The sequence below is a fragment of the Callionymus lyra genome, chromosome 5 (genome assembly GCF_982586985.1).
Source record: "Callionymus lyra chromosome 5, fCalLyr1.hap1.1, whole genome shotgun sequence".
In the NCBI taxonomy this organism is placed as follows: Eukaryota; Metazoa; Chordata; class Actinopteri; order Syngnathiformes; family Callionymidae; genus Callionymus; species Callionymus lyra.
In genome coordinates, this window is record NC_141822.1 from 33,250,609 (window position 1) to 33,268,999 (window position 18,391).

The 18,391-nt window shown below is 38.5% G+C and overlaps 3 protein-coding genes and 1 long non-coding RNA gene across 8 annotated transcripts in view; 1 reads left to right on the top strand and 3 right to left on the bottom strand.

Moving 5' to 3' along the window:
- The window catches only part of LOC148080382 (uncharacterized), a 45,697-nt gene that overhangs the window by 8,198 nt on the left and 19,108 nt on the right, over positions 1-18,391 (top strand). The gene's annotated exons all lie outside the window — the stretch shown is intronic.
- LOC148080383 (ankyrin repeat domain-containing protein SOWAHC-like) lies at positions 903-4,917 on the bottom strand. 2 transcript variants are annotated; one of them, XM_087792064.1, is made up of 2 exons: positions 3,357-4,917; positions 903-3,293 (listed from the first exon to the last, which is right to left on the bottom strand). In XM_087792064.1, the coding sequence occupies exons 1-2, from the start codon at positions 3,684-3,686 to the stop codon at positions 2,061-2,063; spliced, it is 1,563 nt and encodes a 520-aa protein (XP_087648190.1). In that variant the 5' UTR covers positions 3,687-4,917; the 3' UTR covers positions 903-2,060. The 2 variants fall into 2 exon arrangements, with proteins under 2 accessions (XP_087648190.1, XP_087648189.1); XM_087792063.1 differs by having other exon boundaries at positions 903-4,917.
- cep70 (centrosomal protein 70) lies at positions 5,377-10,137 on the bottom strand. 4 transcript variants are annotated; one of them, XM_087792068.1, is made up of 16 exons: positions 10,049-10,137; positions 9,839-9,860; positions 9,424-9,523; positions 9,109-9,232; positions 8,079-8,259; positions 7,772-7,947; positions 7,634-7,693; positions 7,470-7,557; positions 7,343-7,410; positions 6,881-6,965; positions 6,642-6,797; positions 6,305-6,451; positions 6,067-6,235; positions 5,895-6,003; positions 5,724-5,803; positions 5,380-5,529 (listed from the first exon to the last, which is right to left on the bottom strand). In XM_087792068.1, the coding sequence occupies exons 2-16, from the start codon at positions 9,845-9,847 to the stop codon at positions 5,468-5,470; spliced, it is 1,614 nt and encodes a 537-aa protein (XP_087648194.1). In that variant the 5' UTR covers positions 9,848-9,860; positions 10,049-10,137; the 3' UTR covers positions 5,380-5,467. The 4 variants fall into 4 exon arrangements, with proteins under 4 accessions (XP_087648193.1, XP_087648191.1, XP_087648195.1 ...); XM_087792067.1 differs by having other exon boundaries at positions 5,377-5,529; positions 7,634-7,947; positions 9,936-10,137; XM_087792065.1 differs by having other exon boundaries at positions 5,378-5,529; positions 7,634-7,947.
- Positions 10,761-16,127, bottom strand: arl6ip1 (ARL6 interacting reticulophagy regulator 1). The gene is made up of 6 exons (XM_087792070.1): positions 16,001-16,127; positions 15,117-15,250; positions 14,188-14,307; positions 12,100-12,217; positions 11,451-11,535; positions 10,761-11,345 (listed from the first exon to the last, which is right to left on the bottom strand). Exons 1-6 carry the CDS (start codon positions 16,034-16,036, stop codon positions 11,227-11,229), a joined length of 612 nt encoding a protein of 203 aa, XP_087648196.1. The 5' UTR covers positions 16,037-16,127; the 3' UTR covers positions 10,761-11,226.

Consider the following 18,391-nt stretch of genomic DNA (forward strand, 5'->3'; position numbering starts at 1 on the left):
GACGCGTGGCCATCCTCGGAACCACTTTTATATTCTTAGGTAAAGAAAATCAAAAGAAAAACTGAAATAGCCACTCAATTTCAATGCACAGACTAGATGGTAGCACATGTAATACGATTTTAACACTACCATAAATATGTACTTTCCGACAAATAATTAAAAAAAGTTATTCAAAACAAGTCATAAACAAGTCTGATTTAAAGGGCAATGCAATTGTACTCATCAGTATGTGTCTGTTTGCACAAAAGCCTCTTTTAAGTATTTACATTATTTAAAAAATAAAATTGCATAAACCTTTGATTTTCTGAAGATTAAAGCTCATTTACCACAACGATGCCCACTCTGTTGTGAAGCAATAAGGTTTGTCTTAGCACGTCATTAATTAGCTAGCTACTATATATTTCTTAAAAACTTTTTATGTTTTTATTTGTAAGGCTCTTGTTAGGGTTGATCTTGATAAACTAAACTACTTAAAACACAAACCACATTTAGTTTATGTATTCTTATGGTACTATTCCTTTATGGTTGATCTAGATTAAACTTTGACTGGTTATTGAATTTACTATACCATTTACTAGTGATGGGCTGATGAGGTCTCATGAAACGGTTTGCCACTGTGTCATGAAACAGTGTCTTTATTGAAAAAAATAAGGCCACTAGATGTCACTCTCTGCTTTAAAATCATTGGCTCTGATCTACTAAGTAGATACAACTTGGCATTCTTTTTAAACTTGGTCTAAGTTACTGCCATCTAGTGACCTTTTAAAGGTAAGACACCGTTTCATGACAGTGGTTTCACTATGAAACTGTTCCATGAGGCCTCATTGACCCATCTCTAGTATTTACTATACTGTGTATTGCATTCTGTTTTTGAATTTAACAAAACAAAACATATGCATGTATATTTTCCAAAAAACAATTTTATTTAACAAGAAAATAAGTGCACACTCAAGTGGTCATCACCAGTGATGTATAAATCTAAACTCATTTGAAAGAAAATAATGTGAAACACAAACCCCTGTGCATACATTGCAATCAGCCCAAGATATTAGATACTAGTGATGGTTACAGAATTGGTGATGATTGTGTCTACTAAATACAAAAAGTCAACCGTCTTGAATCTTTCAGCAGGACAGTCACTGTGGGGAAGTTCTTAAGCAGTCTGTGTCCAAAAGAGAAAGATTCTATCTACGAATCTGCTTTCCGTACCAAATACAACTATGCATTTCAATAGAAACCCCATTTATCAGCTTTACACAACTGTAATATAATTTACTTTGCTTAGCTGAGATCAAATCCATTGCATACTAATGTTTGTTCAGATAAAGATTTCAATTTAATGTGAACATAAATACTAAGATTAATACTACAGATAAAACACTTTGAATATAGTACATTGTATTTAGTAGGGAGGGCGTTTAAGAGAAAATCTATGAAACGTTTGAAACATCTAAAGTGACTCAACTTTGGTGACAGGAGTGCATGACAAAATGTGTTGAGTCCCTGAAAATGTCCCTGAATATGTTCATTTGCTCTTGAGATTTGTACATTTGCTTTGTCACTTTGAATCAAATTACATTTTTGTTATTTTTAGTAAATATTTATTTAGTTGACTATGTTTTAATTTTCTACAACGATGGATTTGTTTGAATGTATTTTCAAGTTGCATAATTTATTTATTTCAGTGACCGTTTCTATGTGATTTTCGGCAGATCCAGTATGGAATTTGTTGTTTCACAATTCCACCGCTTCACTGACTGACAGTTTTCAACAAGAATGAAAGTAACATGAACCATGCAATAGGATATTTTGTATCACACATCTTTACACTCAATGACCACAGTTTCACTCGAACCATCTAAATGCAAGTTCAATATTAATTAATTCTCAATTAAAACAGAATATCTAAAACCATCCACCATATTAAAAATGAAGGAATCAAAAATAAATAACTTCCTTCCTAAGCTTTAAAATTTCTTGTCACAACCAGTTTTTTGTTAAGCTATCCAACACAATTGTAGAAAATCAGCAGATTCAAATCAAAGTTCCTACATTCAGTGTCATGAGCCAAAGAAATGAGACTTGGCTCTCACTCTGAAGGACCCCCTCCTTGGTCTCTCCATCTCATCAGCATCTCGGAAGGACGTGCTGTGAATGATCTGCGAGGTCCTCTGTCGCAGCCTCTCAAGTTTAGGTTTCATGGTGCTAAAGGAGGATTTTCTCCTGACAGGCTTCTCCCTGGTGGAACCACTAGCATCCACAGAGTGACACTCACTGGAGGTCTGAAGGCCAGGAGGCTTCAGATTAGTCTGGAGAACCTTGGTGAACCTCCATCGGTTTCCTGGCTTTTGTTGAGCCTCCTCAGAACGAGCTTCTTCTCCGATGATGTCTCGGATGTCCATGTTGACCGAGCCCGTCAGGTATTGGCAGGCCTTCCTCCCGCTGTAGTCCCTGATCTCCACATCAGCATTGTAGGCTCCCACCAGCAGCTTCACCACGTCCATGTGGTTCTGCATGGCAGCGATGTGCAGCGGCGTATAACCACAGCTGGACCGAGCGTCCACGTCGATGGGGATGTTGTTCTGCTTTGCAAAGTTAATAATCAAAGCAATGAGTTCTGTCCTGCCTTGCTTGGCCGCCCAGTGCAAGCAGTTGAAACCAGTGATGAAGTCCTTCCTCAAAAGAAGGCCAGGTTCTGTGGTGAGGAGAGGACTCAAGTCGTTCCACTCACCATCCGAGGAACACATCATCCACTCGTGCTCCAGGGGGTCCAGGGCGACCGAGGCGCGGTCCTCGTCCAGGTTGGACGACAGTATGGAGGTGGAGTCGCTGTCGCTCCTGGAGGGCAGGTAGACAGAGTTTCGGAAAACCATGCTGCGCCTCACCTGTGGCGAGCTGTTCATCATGAGCTCGATGAAGTGCTTACGACTGCCACTGGGGGTGACAGAGCCATCAGAGTCCACCTGCTCGTCATCCTCGTCATAGTCTGACTGGCCTCCGTCTCCGAGGAGAACCGATGGTACCACCTCGGGTTCTGTCTCAGCCCGCCTCTCTCTGGGACAGAGTCCAGCAGCAGGTGAGTCAGCTGCTCGCCCTGTTGGACCACTTGTTGCAGGCCCAGGCAAGCCGAGCTTGGTAACATCTGAAGGGAGAGGCGAAGCTTGTATGACTGTGATCTCAGGTATGTCCGAGGATCTTCTGGTCTTCTGCTTCGAGGACTCCCTGCGCTCTCTCCGGACACTGGCTCTGTTCCCCATCCCTTCCGAGCCGCTGTCCTCCACTAGGAAGACAATCTCATGGCGTCCGCCTGTGTCAGCTTCAGTATTCGTGGATGCGAAGGTATGCGGAACTCTTACCTGGTTCTCATTTCCGTAACCTGAGCCAGGTGTCTCCGGAGGCTCAGCGTCATCAGCGCTCACCTGGGCGCAGACAGGTGCGGTCTCACGCTCCCCGGCGCCAGCTCCACGGAACCTCTTCTTCAGACAAACATATTTCACCCCGTCGTCCGTCTTCACGAAAGCGACTCTATCCACGTATGTTTTGAAGGTCTCCCGGACCGCTGCTCTCTCCCGCGGCTCTGCTGGAAACACGTCCTTAAAGTGCTCCACCAAATCACTGTTCTTCACTCGGTCGCCATTTCTCCTTAAAAAGTTCAAAATCGCATCTTGGGAGCACTCGACCTGCATTGTGTATGGATTAGTGCAGTTAAACTTGTCGTCTAGTGTGAGGCCATAGCGGACTGGGAGGACAGAAGAACGTAAACACGCTTTTGTACGAGACTTATCCGCAGCATTAATCACCGGCGGCAGTATAGACCTACACGACCTAGAGCCAAAACTCCAGTCCTGCTATTCAAAGAGCTTATGTGACCTGCGCTTTGCGTTCTATTTCTAGTATCTCAAAGTAGATTACAATGGATAGCTATCGGTTTAATTAAGTTTTTATTTTTTATTTACCGCACAAATGAATAACAAAGAAAGTAACTAGATGTTTAACTTAGCTTAAAAATCATAAATTTGGCTAATCTATTTTACAAAACCTATAAACTTTAACAATACTATACTTTTATAGTCAGTATTTGCACTCACCGCGTTTATATTTGCATTCAAATGGTTTGTTTTTCAAAAGCTACTACTTTATAAATGACATTCTTCTACCCATAGAAACCAGAATACGGACGATACCATGTACTCAGAGGGGTGCAGATGAAAACATTCCGTTGTAACTTTGTTTTGAATGTCTCTTATTTGATTTTGATTCAGTGTATTTTAATTTATCTGATTTTATTTAATTTACATTCATATATTCTGCAATGTCTCCCTAAAAACACGTGTTTACAACACTTGTAACGAAGTTGTATGATGACTTGACTTTTGAAAATTGAACATTTATCAGAATCAGAAACTTTTATTGCAAGTGAGATTTGGCTGAAAGAAAATGTGCAATATTTGAAGAGATGAAAAGAAAACCCTAACATTTTACTTGTTGAACATATGTATCTGCATGACATCGATCTGTTGTCGAGGTGACAGTGAAACATTGTGATGTAAACTGCCTCTGGTTGCTATGCAGTGAACAAGTGTGAACAAGTCGCCGTGTGAGTTCGAATCTTGACATGTAAACCGACTGTGAAAAGTGGCAAACCAGCTTTATTTTGACACTTTAAATAACTTTGATAAAATGAATAGCAACCAGCATGTGAACTGCATGTATACTTGTATTTTTGAAACTTAAATATTTTATGACAAAATTGTTTCGGGAATATTTATTTAAAAAAAAACATTTTTTCCATTTGTTGCTTTTCAAAATGAATTGAGGCGCTTTCATGTCATAAATGAATGTATTTTCCGAGGTTATTTTACGCTTTATATTGAAATAAAAATGTGGTATATCAAATTACATACTACTTATTGCATGGTTGCACACCTTAGCCCAACTTGTCTTATTTTCCTTTTTTAAGGGCATGGCAGCCCAACAATCACGCTACATAATGTGGCAGTTGGATGCAGATGCTCTGACAGAATCTCTAGCCACTAACTGCAAGTGATATTTAACGTTACTGACTTCATTGTTAATGAAAGGAAAAAGTCTTTATTGGGTCTACAACTCTAGATTAAAGAAATATTTGACTCTAATTAACACTTGTCAACCGTGGTCCCTCATGATTTGATAACATTCGGAAGTAGTATGTAATAAAATATTGTATTTTATACAACAGGGGTAGTGCATTCATAGTGAAAATAACCATTAAATAAGTATTTAATATAATACAATTACTTACATTTCAAGAATTCTTTATACTTTTTCCACAATGTTTTTTGAGTCATGTTACAAATAAAAAATGACCAGAAACGAAATCTTTTCAATAATTTTATTATGTCAAATCTATAAATAGGTTTCACTTGTGTAAATATAAAGATCAGCACATCACACTGCAGTCATCACATTTAGGAAATAGAAGGTGTTGCTATGTAGCTTTCTGTTTCAACGACTGGACAGCAGGAACTATATCACCCAGACGATTGACTCCTAAAAACACATAATGACATCAGCATGTAAGCATCATATTGAGCTAACAGTATCAAAGAAAAAATCTGCCGGTTATGATGGTAATGCTTTGTGCACTGTTGATGGTGGAGGCAAACAAATGAATAAGTATTACAGTTGCTTGATTATATTTGTATCTACCACTGAAAGCAGCAGCAACTCTGCCACTTACTTACCCAGAATGTGAAAAACATCAAGGACAAGAGAGTGAAAAGCAGGAAAAAACTCTTCATGCTGCTTCACCTTCTGTATGACACTGGAAGACAAGTACTATCAGTTAATACTAGACTCTTTTCTCTTTTGGCTAGTTCAAATCATTAAATTATTGTCGTCGGAAGTTACATCACCTATCAATATCAGCATTTCCAAGAATGTCCTGAAGTCCAGTCGTGTATTCTGTTAGGGCGACCAGCCGGGCCACGGTGTTTAGCACCTCTGCAGGGGCGTCACTGCTCTCTGACACACCAACACACATTCAGTCAATCCTTTAGTTGAATTCCATCATTTTGGAAGCAGTACCGAGCTGCAGGACGTCTTTCAGGTTCCTCATGGAATTGGTCATCTCTCCCAGCTTCATGTAGACATCATTCATACGCGGGAAAACGCCACTGATGGAGGCTACATCAAACAACTTTTGAAAGTGAGACACCATTGAGAGCAATGTGTGTCGAGTCGGACTGATGAGCTCCTGAAACACAATATGATAAACTATTCAAACAATCTGCCTATGAACCTCAGAGGACATGAGTAATGGCACCTTATTGTCACTCGTTGCTGTGTGATCAAGCATGCTCTTCACCAGCAGCATCATGTCCTCCACCTTCACAGTCTCGCTAGAATGCTTGCCTGTGGCCTGCCATGGTACCAACTGGGCACTTAGCTTCAGTAAATTCTGTTGAAGATCCTTTCAGGAAAAACAAGCACTTTTATTCCAAGACTTGACACACTTTTTAAAACTATTGTCTAACATTTGCAACTAAGCTAACCCTTCCAAAAATGTTCCTCTTATGTAGTAACCATCTAAAGATCTTAAATACTTCCTTATTTGTTGCTAAAATAACACTTGTTTTTTATCAAAATCGTAGCATGTTTACCGTAAGAAGACAGACTTGTTGTGCCCACAATTCAAGTTTTGGTAGGAGAGCCTGGAATTGAACAAGCTCTGATAAGTCAGAGGAAGAAGACCCGTGTCTACTCAGTCGTAGTGGAGCAGTAGAGCCAGTTAAGATCGCACCGAACTCACATAAAAGCTGGAACACATAAGAAGACATCAGTAGGGTGCAGCCATATAACAGACATGAAGTGACAGTTACACTGTATGTATATATACTACCTGATGATAGTCAGCGAAAATAGCTGCTTCTCTGTGTCCTTCATGAGCCTCTACTCTGCCGGATGTTTTGTCCTTTTCTCTCAACCTGCAAAATTTGAACACAGAGGAGCATTTTAACAATTCCTGAATTTGCGACAATGATAAATGATAAAGATCCTCTAAATGATATTTACTAACATAATCTGTTTTATTTTATTACTAAATGTCATCAAAATGGAATGATGCATAAATAAAAGTCCAGAATTTGAATGTCACACCTGTATTATCAAGATGATTTATCGTCTTGAGTTGCTCTTGGAGTACAGTATATAAATAGGTTCACATGTGTCAAGGTGTTGTTAAAAGTAGCTGATTTGTGAAGTGATTTTGGGACACTGGATTTTGACATTTGACATTATTTTACGTAACCCACTGTTGTAAACATTAAACACATAATTGAGAAAAAAGTACTTTAACACCCACCTGGTTTTCAATTCATTCTTAAGCTCCTCTAGTTGTTTGTTTGTATCTTTCTGCTGCTGCCGATACGCCTACAAGACAAGCTCAATGCATTCATTTTGTCAGTTTATGATTGAAAAATGTGGCTCACCTTGAGAACACTTTTAAAGGCTGGTGTGACACTGCTGTACAACTTGCCATTGGTTTGATCCCTCGTCCCTGCAGGTCCTCTGGCTGAGCTGCCGTTATTTGCACTCAAGTTAAATTGTATCTATTCAGTTCACACCGTTTGTTGGTTTCAAAGGTGGAACTTACCAAACATCACCTTGAAGCTGAGCCAGTTTAGACTCATAAAAGTCAATCACATCCACCAACCTGCAAGAAGGAGCATTAGAAAACAAGTGTTCTTTTTTCCCTGGAGAATTTATATTTGCCATAAAGTACGTGACCCACTGCTGGTTTTCAACAGAGTCCTGATGGACGACGTTCATGCAGATGTGCCTGAAGACCTTACGCTGGTGACTCAAACGAAGCTCTTCTTCCTTAACTGCGAAATTAAGCTTCTTCTGTAGTTCAGCCATTTCCGCCTTTTGCTCAGACAGTTTCTGTTCCATCGCCTGACAATGTTTCTTGACGATAGAAGGAACATTATTGAAATGCTTGAATTGGCTTTCTAATGAGCATCTCTCCTCATTGATATACAAATGAAAATGTCACAACAGGTTAGAAAGAAATGTGCTTTGATAAACCTGCCACACACCCTCTCCTCCAACGTCTCCTCCATCAGCTGCTGTGTCTGGCAACGTTGCTTCATGGCCTTGCCGAGGAAACGCTCCTCCAAGTCTTGGACTCTGACCCTCATACCACTGAACAGCTCCTCCAGCTCTGTTGTCCTCTTAAGTAACTTCGCCTCACGTTTCACACACTCCTGAACATCCTCCCTACAAAACAATGAATAAGGTCACAAAACAAGCCATTTATGCACAAACAAGGTCTAGTAGTACTTAAATGCTTCCCATGTGACACTTAATATTTTAAATTTGTACTTTTGTATCTATAAAGGTTACCCTATCTATGAATTTGACACCTAAATGTTGTATCCTCTTCAAACAAATAATTTAAAAAAAAGTTATCTTATTTGTACATACAGTATAAATCCACATTATGTTTAAATTTCGATTACTTGCTTAAGAAATTCAAATGTTATGTCTATATTGTCCATCAACATTATCATATTCTACATAATATTCATCAAATCTGATGCATCAGAAATCCCAACATAGTAGGAGAAGTCACACTATGAATTGAGTGTTTTAATTATTTACACTTTTTTAAATGTTCTTATTTATTGTATATTCTCCTCTGTCTCTTTAATTACATGGACCACTGTGGGAATAATAATGTATATATCTATCTAAAGACATAACATTCTTATAATATTCTAATTACCTCTGGACTAGTAACAGTAAATATCAAGTAATGTTACATTTAAACGAGTCTCAGGTACTTTCTGGTTCATCAAGATACACTCCGAAGTCCTGAAGCCTGTAGGATTATATAACAGAAGACAGGTGGTCATCCTAAATTAATCTATTATTAACCACACCAGTATGAATGTCCACAAAGCCGGAGTACCTTTTCAATATTGAAACATTCCTCTTATGTCTCATACACACTTTTAGATATCATCAAATGAAACAATGCAGAACCAAATAAATAATTAATGAGACAACTACCGGTACTTACACAGAAAAAAAGTATAGAGTCAAGAGTCTTTTTTTTCTACATACTTTAGTTGGTTGTTGTTTTTAATCAGCTCCTTGATAATAGCCTGTCTTCTCTCAGAGTCAGTGAGCATCATCCTCAGAGTGGTTCGGATCTCACCAGCCGCCCTTTTGTCCAGCAGAACCAGATCTGAACAATGAGATTATCAATTTGTAAAGCATGCCCATCTGATCCAAGCAAAATGTAAACATACCACTGTAACTCAAAATTATAAACAAATGAGAAAAACAATTCTGTATGAATGAAAAGTCTGTATTTAAGTGTGGAATCAGCTATTGTCCTAGGGCAGAAAAATACACATTTCAGACCAAATTCTTCACCTGATATCTTCTTATTCTCAGCAGGATCTGCAAAACTCAGTGGTTTGAATCCATGATGCTGCAGGACTTTATTCAAGTCCTCCCACTGTAGCTGCTCCACCTGCATCAAGAAAGGAACTTAAAAATGCAATGATGGCCCAAAATGTGTCCAAATCTTTCCATCTACCTGAAACTGTCGGGAAGTCCACAAATATATGTAAGTCCTACTATCAGACTGTGATAAATTAACAGCCATGTTGTTTAACCTCAAAAGCAGTACTAGCTAAAACTATTTTTCCTTGAAAGGCCCCAGTCAAACGTAAAAGGCATCGTGTTTCAGTTGCTAGAGCAGCAGTAACGAGAGAGCAGAAGCTGGTCCACCCACTCTGGAGGACATATGCTCACAAACATATACAAGAAGTAAGTCTTCTCTCACCTGGTCCATCGTTTCAGCGCGGCTGTTGAAAGAGATAATTCACAGTTCAATACATACTTGAAATAATGAGTTTAACATTAATTTTGGAGTAATGTACCGTATATAGGGACATTCACAATAACGTACGATTCTACTTTCGTCAATTTAAAGGATTAAGCTGCTTAAATTAGGCTTCAAAAGGAAGTGGTTTACTAGCTTTATGTTTCTTACTTGTCGGCGTTGCCAGATTTCGGAGTTATTATATTTTTTAGTTTGGTGAACGAACAGTTGTCACGCAACTTCAGCAAAAGGCGAGACTTCCGGATTTCAAACAGTGCGCACTCTCTTCTTCTTTAGTGTTAATGGCGCTTTGCAGACGGGATTTAGATGTATATCGCCACCTACTGATCACTAGCTGCACCACGTTGCTTACTGCACGTTTTAAAGAAAGAAAACGTCACTGCAAGTAACTCCTCAAAACATTTGCTGGAACACAAATTATTTTCCAACCATGTCCATAAATTCTCGTTTTACTCGTTACCAAATACCTCTCATATTTCTCGAATTTGCAATTTCAGTTAACAGTTTAGCACTTCTCAACGACTGTTAACGTCAGGAAAAAAAGAAAAAAAAAAGGACAATATCAAATAAGCAAAACAAGCTTCATTCACTACCTGAAGTCCACAGAATCAAGATGATCCAGCATGGAGTGAGCGATTTAATAGAAGTCCAGAGTCTGGTCCGCTTTCATAGAATTGTCTTGAGATACATCTTGATTTTTCCACTCTTTACCCGTCTGGTTGTTGCCAGACGTTTGCACAACAGGAACTGCATTTTTTTTATTGAACAGTTAATTTATTTTTTTGCATGAGAAATAAATAAAAACACATTCACAGTACAGTAACAACTGTCAATAACTTAGTCAGAAATAAGACAGACTTGAAACAGTTTTGTCAACTTTATTTTGGTATTTGTAAATGACACTGACAGTGACGAGACCAGGCAAATAATACATAAATAACATGACAGACACAGCATTGTCGGATTTTATAGATGGCTCTTGAAAAAAAACCCTACTTTAGCTCATTCACCAGTTCAATGTCCATATCGATTTAGCAGAGGCAAGATAAAACATTAAAAAAAGAAACAAGACTTAATAAGTGACAGTGTTGCTCCTTCACCATACCACCCTCAAAATGTGTGACAATTAACTTAAATGTTTTCATACCAGTGATATTTCAGGGTTTGTGGCAGCCTTATGCAATACAAGATCATTTCAACTAAACGAAGTCTAGTGGAATTCAAAACCACCTTTAAGCAAAAAAAAAGAAGAAAAAGAAATCATTTATGATGACCTTATAAACATCCATTGACCTTCAAATCCATGCGAACGCATAGTCACGCTCCACCTACTCATTCTTCTTTTCCTTCTGTTTGAGCAATTTATTGATCTCTCTCTTGGCCATAGAGGTGTACTTTGTGATGACCCCATGCTGGTTCAAGCCTGGCATCAGCAGCAGAAAGCTCACTAGGGGAAAGATGACAATTAAACAGGAGGCTCAGTGTCATTTAACAAAGCTTTAACAAAACCATCAAGCAATCATTTAATTGAAAGGACTGAAAATGTACTGACCAATCAAGTATGTAAGAAACAGGTTGTGAACCTGCTGTCCAATCCAGGCAACTGCTAGCAGACTGCTGATGACCGAGGCAAAGTACTGAAAGACGGCAGGGAACATCCAGATTAGGCAAAAGAAATAAAGCTGGTGTGTTAAAGTATATTTTTATACAAGTATACTGGTAGACCAGTCACAGAAATTCTTATTTAGCCAGAAAACATGCTACAAGCATACAAATCATTAAACTATTTACATGACCTTTTAAAATCTTTGCAATGGCGAGGTAATGCCTTTTACACTCCGTTATTTCTCTTTTTTTATTTAATGAATTAAAGTAAAATTTAAGTTTCACTTTATCCACTAGGTGTCCCAATCCTCTCAGTTTCAACAAGGACGTCTGATCAACACCAGAACTATTATCTCATCTTGAAGCCTTTAATCAGAATCAGAAATTCTGATTCTGATCCTGATCAACACCAGAACTATTATCTCATCTTGAAGCCTTTAATGCAAGTGACATGAACTTGAAACTCAAAGTTCACATTTACGCATTACTCAAGATAATCTAGATCTGACAATAAAGTATAAGACAAATTCAAGGCATTAAACATTAGTTATCATCATCTTGCACAGCCAGTAAAAAGACTATACTATGCAAGTTACCATCTTTGGCTTCTCTTCTTTGAGGCTGCACAGTCTCTTCCCCCAGCCAACAACGCGGCGCTGCGACTTAACAAGGTTGCCACAGATCTCATGGAAACGCTGCTGCTGCTCAGTGGTCCTGCAAAGAACAAATGAATAGGATTATAGACTGCCATTGATCAAGTGAACCAATCATGATCCTAAAAACATTATGGGCTGGGTCAAAATCCTTGATCGACCTAGATTACATTTATGTCCTTCAAGAGAAATCGGAATGATTTATTATATAGATGGTGAACTTGAGTCGTTTTTTTAATATGCATGCATTTTTGATTGTAGCAGACAATATTGACGAGTGGTGACGCACTAGGACCATGCAGAAACTGGAAGCCATCAAGCTGCCAATACGGTCTTGAGTTCTGCTGAGACATTCATTTATATAATGGATCTTGTCGAGGGGCCAAAACAGTAAATGTGAGCAGGATCATGAACCTGGCAGTCTTGTATTAAGACCAAGGATCAGATCCATTGCTGCAGTCTAAAAATAAAGTGGTGTGCAAGACTACAACATGACAGAGTTAAAGCCTGACTTGCATCTCAAATAGATTTGCTTCAAAAGTCTGCATGTTTCAATAATTGTAGAACGTGCTCATACTTCTCATTCTTCCCCTGAAAGAACTATGAAACCACAGAGTGGTACCAAGATTTGTACCACATTCATCTGCACCATAGGGGATTAATGGACCCGGAATTAATTTAATTGGTTTTTAGAGTTCTAGTGACATTTTTAAAATGAAAGTCAGTAGTGAAAATTGCTATAACTGTAAAGGATGCATGAGTTTTATCAAACCATGCCGTAACATCTACAGTGAATGTCAGAAAGCCAATTTCCACGTTGGGGGAAAAGAAAAAAAGAAAAAAAGAAAAAAGGTTTTGGTCAGAAGATGGGACATCCCTTTTATAAGTGGGAATAGAACTCAATTTAGTAAGGTGTGGAAATTGTCATATAATCTCTGCTGCTTAACCTCACAGGATAAGACTTGCCCAATGCTGCCACACAGAAATGGTAATCATGTAGTCACAGTCATCTGATTCACCTGAAACACCCAGTCTTTACTTAATACATGCCTTTTGTAAATACTTAGTTTACAGGGATAATTTAGTCATTTAAAACACTTAAATTAATTTGACCATGGGCACATGTTTCTTTTTTTAATTTTGTTTATTTTATGATTAATGGCTTAAGTAACACGTGAGAAATCGTAACCACAAGTTATTGAGGTTGGAAAAAAATCACCCCAATAATCCATTTTTAAACTCAAACAATGAAAAACTGAAGTGATCTCTTGGCTAGCATCCTTGGCAGTGGGCGAAGAAGCGACAAAGTCTGTGTCTTTAGTGGGAGACACTTTACAGACTCAGATGATCAGTCATTTTTAAGACTTTGACTTAACAGACGAGGCAATCATTACATATGCTAAGCAATATATCCAAAACCTCAATCAAATCCTTTTCCCCCAGTCTTTCTGCAAATTTCAGATCGTCTAGGCAGCTCAACAGAAATAACCAGAGGCCATTACTGAGTTTTAGTTTTGATGCTCCTGACATGCTATTCCAAACTGAATGGGGATTTGGTTTGAAATTAAGGACCATTAAATAAATAAACACAGAATTCAAATATAAATTTCAAGTCATTCTCTTAAGAGTTAAAAGGGTTCTGCAACAGTCTTCCAAATTTAACAGGCAGAGTGGCGTTCACGTAGTGTCAGTGGAGAAAAAAAAAGCTTTCGCAGTTTCAATACAGGATATTCAAGATTTGTGTACCTTGCTAACTGAAAAGTGTCTAGCAAGTATGAGCTCGAAGTAATTCCCCCAGGCTAAAATTACAGGGAGAGGGGCAACAACATGGGAGCATGTAACTAAACAAAAGAGGCCGTAGCAAGCAACATGAATATATCCCAGTAATCGCCAGCTACAAATGACATTTTAAAGATTATACAAATGGACAATGCATTTCCCTTTATGACTTAATAATTAATATTTTGTTTTCAGTTTCTTGCTGGTGTTCTGGATATGTCAATATGGATTTAATGACACAGCCAAACTCACCACTTGTTGGAGCCAAAAACTCTGGGCGCAAGAGTGGGCACAAGGTAGTCAGCCAAGCAGAGCAGCATGACTGTGCAGGAGAGTCCGGTGAGCACAGAGGGGTCCAGGTAATAGATCATGCTGCATGAGGAGAATCAGATATTAGCCTATCAGGCCAGGGTCAAACATGCAACAAAGATGTTTTTGAAGGCAGTTTTGGGAAAGGTCATGGTTGAACAGTTACACACGCACACACCCTTTTTTGGATGTTGAAAATAAAACGTCCAACTTTCATAAAACACCATACAGAATTTATCAATACTTAATCTGTTCTTGGAAAATGTTCGGTTTAATGCAACCCTCAATGAAAATCTTAAGGGAAAAAAAAAAGAAAAAAAAAGTACTTTCACTCTTGCCCCTTTGCAAATCAAGTTTGCATTAGTAAAACAAGTTGTTTGGCTCTTCTGTCCATTTAATAATAGCAGTCCTTGTTTACTGTTGATATGGAACATAGCTGCAGGTCAACTCTTGTTAAACTTGCCGTTTAATTTAGCGCAAATAATCATCATATATAAATAGAACACTTTCTTTTTATGGTCAGGAAAGTGTACTAAAGGTCATTCTCCTGCAATAAAGGTTACATCAAAATGAACTTTAATTCATCAAAGATAGGACAAGGGAATTATCCAGTTTAATATGAGATTTATCTTTATGTGTTTTTGTTTGTTGGTTTAATGCACAGAAGCTCCTACTTAAGCAAACAAAATATTGTATATCTCCTGTTACAATTTCCCGAAGAAGACCTCCAGAGGGATCAATAAAGTTCTACCTAACCTAATCCATCTATCTTCCCGTTTTCTCACATGACATTCCACGATGTGCTTTAGAAAGCTATCAGCTGATGAAGCAAAATGAAACACTTGTACAAAGGCGCACACACACATACTCACATGAACAGAACTGTGGTTACACCGATTAGGGCTCCAGGAAACCATGGCTTTTCCCAACGAACAACACGATCTCCTGCCAGGATGACCTCTCCCCATCCCTGCAGGTGTTCCTCCAGCTGAGCCGTCTCTTGGGCCTACATACGCATAATACAGAAACACACATGGCAAAGATGAGTTATGTGGATGTTTCAGATCCACACCCAACAAGACAGTCAGGCCTCGTTCCTTTAAATGAGCAATGGTTGCTCAAGGACATGAAGCTCGTGTATCTGGTTTGAACATCGACACGGTTGATCATCTACATCACGTTTTCATACTAATCGAACATAGTGTTATCTTGGTATTATTATAAAATGGATGAAAACACAGTTAATTCAAAATATGCTGAATGAAACTACGACAAATATATATATATATATATGCGCGAGTTTAAATATCATCGTTAAAACACTGAAATTTAGATCATTCGATTGGCCTTAAGATAATCATGTGGAAAAACACCAGTTTAATATAACAAGAGTTCTAATACTAGCAGATTGTACTAAAAAGGCAGGTCTCGTCAACATCAAATTCAAGTTTAAGCCGAGACCGTTAACGCCTCTAACAAGCTAATGCTCAGGAGCTAATTTAGCGCGGAAGCTAGCTGTCAGTTATGGGACCATAGGTTGAAAAAACAAAATAATGGACAGTATTCTGACAGTTATTTCTGCTCTTTTTTTGCATTCCACAACTACGCGTCTGTAGAATCATCGTACACGGACCGTTTAGCTCGCCAAATGCTGCGCTAGCCGCTGCGGTAGACCAGTACAGACTGGACCAGTACAGACTGGAACAGCGTCCATAGCGGGCGAGGCGTAGTCAAGTAGCAAAGGAAGAACACTCACCAGCATATTTGTACTTTTGTTATCTCCCTCTGACATCTTCTCACGCTGTTTTAAAATTAAATATTAACGGCCGTCAAAGAATGGCTGCGTCACTGACGGTTAGGGAGTGAGGGGACGTATTTATACAAAACAGTGGCGTCACAACCAAGCCATGCATGCTGGGAAATGTAGTATTGCTTTGTCTTTAAATCAGACCTTAGCTGTTTATTTAATTATTTTTAAATAATATTATTAGAGTAAAATATACTCCTCGAAATTGAATTGCCCGATTAGGCCATCATTTACAATATAATAATTCAAACTTGTCATACATTGAAAACTTAAATAAAAAAATATAAATATTTTTAAATTGTACTTTGTTGTGAGACATTTTAAAGTATTTTAATTTGGTGATTGCAGATGCCTAGTGAAAAGGTACATTGTGTCAAACAATAAATAGATAGATCTTATGTTGTCACTCTTTGTGAAACTCAATTTCCCAGAGGAGATCTTCAGAGGGATAAACAAAGTCAATCAATCAATCTTCTCCCAAGCCTTTTAAAGCCCTTTAACCACCTCAGTCCCAATTTTATTTCAGTTGTCACTCCAACATTTCACTCTGATCACTGAATTCTAAAGTTCAATAAGTTATAAATTATGACTTTAGACCCCTTTTCTTCTGACTGACTCCTAATAGATAATGAATCAATATTAAGGTGGAGGAACACAAAAGCTTGACATTCAAAGAACAAATGTATAGAAATAATATTAGTCTTGGTCAATAAGGTAAAGTTCAAGTATATTGCTGCAATGTGTGTAACACAGACAGAGGATTGATATGAATATACTCAGAGGCCCACAGTGTTATGTTTTCACTTTTATTTTGGTTTTACTTTGTCACACAGTAAGTAAGTAAGTTATTTGTGAGCTGGGGTGTAAGGCTGGATCAGATCAGTGATGTAAGGAGGAGCCTGACCATGAATAGCTCTAAATGTAAGAACCAGATTTTTAAAGTTGATCCTGAAAGAAACTGGAAGCCAGTGAAGAGTTTTAAGGATCAGAGAAATGTGAGTTCTTCTACTTGAGCAACTAGAGACATGTATTTGTCAAATACAACACCAAGGTTTCTCAGGCTCAGTTTGACCTAAGTCACCCAAGTACTGACTCAACCCTGGAACCTTATCATCAGGAGCAATAGAGAGTTTCAGTTTTATCCACATTAAGCTGCAAAGTGTTCTCACTCAGTTTGATTTCTAGCAAAGAAGTATATATCTGTGTGTATATACATGAAAATAATTTGTATTTCATTGAATGAAACAAGTACTTGATCCCCTACCTACAAACCTATAAAGAATTCTGTCTCACACAGAATTCTCCACACTCCACACTCCACACTCCACAATGACTCCCACACATTAGTCCTTTCAGTCTTTCACAAGGTACTCCTAATCTCAATTTGTTACCTGTATAAAAGATGCCGGTCTACAGAATCAATCAATCAGACACTAACGTCTCCATCATAGGCAAAACCAAAGAGCTGTCCAAGGATATCAGGGACAAGAGTTTAGACCTGTACAAGGCCGGAATGGGGTACAAGACCACTGATATGAAGCTGGGTGAGAAGGAGACAAATGTTGGTGCGATTAATTCAAAATGAAAGATCCGTCAATCCCCCTCGTTCTGGGTCTCCACGCAAGATCTCACCTATTGGGGTATCAATGATCATGAGTAAGGGGAGGGATCAGCCTAGAACGACATAGGAGCAGCTTGTTCATGGTCTCAAATGTAGCCGGGACCACAGTAACCACAGTAAGGTTCCCCTGCTCAAGGAGGCTCATGTACAGGCTCATCTGAAGTTCACAAGTGAAGATCTGAATTATTCAGATAATGATGGAAGAAGGTCATGTGGACAGAATTTGGGGTCAAAACCTCCTTCTCTCAGCCAGTCGTTGTTGGGCCTTCCAGCATGACAATGACCCAAACCTACAGCCAAGGCAACAAAAGAGCGGCTAAAAAGAAGCACATTAAGGCCATGGAGTGGCCTTGAAGGACTGATTTAACAACCAGCAGCCTCATGAAAGAAGTCCGTGGATCTCTTTCTTAAAACGGTACTCCTACTTTATGGTTGGCGGTTTATTAATTATCATCATCCCCTCATATGGTTCTTAGTCAAAGTCCTCGCATCTGGACCCAGAGCTTCAGGATTGAGCCCCTGTAACTGATTTTAATTTTTACACAATTTTTATTTTTCAAATCTGATTGTGATACAGATATTTATATATTTTGACATTAGCAACAATTAGAGACATTGTTATGAGGAGTAACTTAACATTTAATAATAGGCTAACTCTCTTTGTTCTATCTTTTTGTTTAGACATTGTTTATATTCTCACATAATTTACAGCAATGTGA

Bases quoted from the DNA above. Each gene is read 5' to 3' on its own strand.
- LOC148080383 (XM_087792063.1), bottom strand. From the start codon at position 3,686: ATGCAGGTCGAGTGCTCCCAAGATGCGATTTTGAACTTTTTAAGGAGA.
- cep70 (XM_087792067.1), bottom strand. The intron at 8,260-9,108 runs GTATGTAGAAAA...ATTGTTTTGTAG, and splicing joins AAAAACAACAACCAACTAAA to GGAGGATGTTCAGGAGTGTG. The intron at 6,966-7,342 runs GTGGGTGTTAAA...CAAATTTTGCAG, and splicing joins AAGAATGAATTGAAAACCAG to GTTGAGAGAAAAGGACAAAA.
- arl6ip1 (XM_087792070.1), bottom strand. From the start codon at position 16,036: ATGTCAGAGGGAGATAACAAAAGTACAAATATGCTG. The intron at 15,251-16,000 runs GTGAGTGTTCTT...ATGCGTATGTAG, and splicing joins ACAAAAGTACAAATATGCTG to GCCCAAGAGACGGCTCAGCT. The intron at 11,536-12,099 runs GTAACTTGCATA...GCCGTCTTTCAG, and splicing joins AAGAAGAGAAGCCAAAGATG to TACTTTGCCTCGGTCATCAG.